The sequence below is a fragment of the Acanthisitta chloris genome, unplaced genomic scaffold, assembly GCF_000695815.1.
Source record: "Acanthisitta chloris isolate BGI_N310 unplaced genomic scaffold, ASM69581v1 scaffold19129, whole genome shotgun sequence".
NCBI lineage: Eukaryota > Metazoa > Chordata > Aves > Passeriformes > Acanthisittidae > Acanthisitta > Acanthisitta chloris.
In genome coordinates, this window is record NW_008691062.1 from 6,489 (window position 1) to 9,537 (window position 3,049).

Here is a 3,049-nt window from a genome sequence, read left to right on the forward strand (position 1 = left end):
ATGTGATTCCAAATGAACAGTGCATGACTTTGCACTGTGTTTGATAACAGGAACTGCACAGGATCTCTTCAGCTGTGACAAGTCTGACTAATGGCATGATTTCTATACAGGAAAAGTATATGATGGATTTGAATATATATACGCATATAGAATAAAACACAGTGAAAACTGTATGTGCCTTGTTTTTAAAACATAAAAATATATTTTTATAGGTCTAACAAGAAGCCTAACTATAACTTCAGTTGACCCATCTATGTTTGAAAAAGCACAAGGAGAGAAAGTTACATTGCCATGTACGTTTGAACTCTCAGAAGAAGATCGAGGCCCACTAGATATTGAGTGGGGATTGATACCAGCAGATAGTCAAATGGAGGAAAAAATAGTAAGTAGAAACTTTCTTGGACAGTGGTAATTCGGTTGTTTGAGTTAGGTCAGTGTATGAGTTTTGTTACTGGCTTTAAAAACTTTTACATTTTCAGGTTGGGATGCTTGTGATCTTAAATTGCTTTGAAACACCAGTGGAAATTTTTGAATATCAGATTAAGTATGAAATGTCGAGACTATAAACTTGCCTTCTAACGAGGAACTTTGAAATTAAACACATGTCAGTTCTGGAAAGCAAATTTTGCTTTTGTATCTGCATTATCTTCCTGGCTGAAAATGGATTTACGAGGATTTAATTTAAAATATATTAACTATTTTAGTTATTAATGCTTTCCTTTCTTTGGAAGCCTTATCAATAAGATGATTCATTACAGTTTTTACATAGGCAGGTTTTACAGAATGAAATTGGAGCAATTCTAAACATTTCTCTTTCAGTTAGAAGTCAATGCTGACATTGGTACTCGGGCAGGTGTTTGGTTGGAGTAGTAATTAGTACTGTATGGTGCTGTTTTGAAGATGGAGATATTTGGCTGTCTTCTTGGATTAAAGCTATAGAAAAAATTGTCAGAAATCTGAAGATTTTAAATGTTTGCACACTAAGTGGATTTCTGAATCATCTTTCTTTTTTTTATAGATAATTATGTACTCTGTAGACAGGACTTACAATAATTATTATGCTGCTAAGACTGGGCGGATGCAGTTTGCTCATCCTGATCCCAAATCTGGTGATGGTTCATTGGATATCCTGAATTTAAAGGCAGCAGACACTGGCACATACCAGTGCAAAGTGAAGAAGGCTCCTGGAGTTCAAAGCAAAAAAATGCAGTTGACTGTACTTGGTAAGATAATGCTTTTCTTGAACTTTCAATGACATTTTTAATGTGCTTATTCTATCCTGTCTTTGATGTCTAAAATGAAAACTTCTTTTGGGCAAAGTCATACTGAATCTATGATGGTAGACTTATTATCAAGGACATAATTCTGTTCTGGGAGGTGAAGAGAATAAAATTCAGAATTATGAGCACTTTTAAAAATTCTGTGTCTGGCTTGAATTTCATAGAAAACTTTTCCATGCATGGAAATGGTTTGTTGCACAAGCTTTATTTTAGGAAAATGGACTGGCCTCTACTAGAAGAAAACTAGTAAGTATTTTGATTGTGACTGTTACTAATTCGGTGATATTTTGTTTATTAGTAAGGCCAGCAAGAACTAAATGTTCCATTGAAGGATCACAGGAGATTGGAAAAGATGTTACCTTGAAATGTGCATCACAAGAAGGATCCCCACTTTTGTCTTACGACTGGAGAAGAGTATCTGGCACTCAGGAACTTCCTGCCATTTCCGTGCTGAGTACTGTCAAACTTTATTTATTACTCTGAATTGCTTAAAATGACTGCAATAGTAGTTTTTGCTAATTTTGACTTGTGAGCATTTCATGCTTAGTATTAATAGAGTAGTCAAACTGAATGTCACTTCTGCCCTCTCACTGAGTGGTAACAAAACTGACTTTGAAACAAGTTCAGTTGTTTGGGGTTTTTAAATGCATACTGGAAAATGCTGGAAGCTTAAATTTGAGACTTTTACCCTTTGGCTGCAGTATCATTCTCACCTGCGCCCAAGTGTCGTGAGTTCTTTTGCTTGATGATGTTTTTGCTTTTCTGCTTAAGTGAACAGTAGGGGAAAGTCAGAACAGATTGAACTGAGGTTTTCATTTCTTGATGAAGTGACACAGCTTCTTGCTTAGAAAGGGGTACATGTCTTTAAAAGAAGAGTTGTCAAGAACAGTGTAGAAGAGAAATCTTACACTCTTCTTACAAGACCTGACATACAGGCTAGAGTTAGATATTCAGAATTTTGAATGACAGATTCCAAACTATTACAGTGGTGATATCAGTTTTTTATTGTGAGAACTTCATCGTAGAAGGTTAATTGGTGAGTTTTGACTTTGAGAGAGAGATTCTGTAATATTTTTTAGCACACTACTGCTTAGTAGCAGTGCCATTTGTGGTTATGAAAATCTTAAACCTTGAGATGGTAAGATTTCCTTGCAGATGAAGCAGTTTAAGAATATGCTTACAAATAGGTGTATTTTAACTTAGGTTGCATAGAAAGTGCAGGAAAAAGTGGTATCATGCGTGTAAGAATAGCCAAAGTGGATGTCGAGGGGAGAGAGAATATGAAGTTGTGTGGTTCTTCCTCATGGGGTTTATACTTCAGGAAATTCAGATGTGGCTTCAGTTTGATTTAAAACAAGCAAAACCTGACATCTCTGAACATCTCCAGTTTTCTGTAAGCTTCTATAGTCTATTAGAATCTGTAATATCATAGAACACAGATCCCTGAAATTCAGCTTCAAAGGAAGAACCTCATAGTGTTCTTCATTTGAACTTGCCTCCTGGAAGTTCTAATTGACATCTTTTTTTCCTGCTTTGACAGTGAATGGTTGGTCATTAATGTCCTCCTCTGTACCACTCTAGGCTACTGTTGTTATGTTCCTTCTTTCTCCACATCCCAAATTTGGCTCATGGTAGCAAAAAAACCCAGTTGACAGTATCAATGCTGGACAAGAATGACTGGGGAATTGTGCAAGTGATGTGTTTTGGGCTTGTAGGTTTGGGGGCACTGAACATGTTCTCGAGAATCTAGACACTACCTAATTTGTTCA

The 3,049-nt window shown here is 36.1% G+C and overlaps 1 protein-coding gene across 1 annotated transcript in view; it reads left to right on the plus strand.

Moving 5' to 3' along the window:
• Positions 1–212: 212 nt before the first annotated feature.
• Positions 213–3,049, plus strand: part of CXADR (coxsackie virus and adenovirus receptor) — a gene marked incomplete at its 5' end in the record, with an annotated part of 4,808 nt that continues 1,971 nt past the window's right edge. Inside the window, 3 exons of the mRNA XM_009082096.1 lie at positions 213–382; positions 1,019–1,223; positions 1,579–1,734. Of these exons, the coding sequence (XP_009080344.1) occupies positions 213–382; positions 1,019–1,223; positions 1,579–1,734 (531 nt within the window). The remainder of the gene's footprint in view (positions 383–1,018; positions 1,224–1,578; positions 1,735–3,049) is intronic.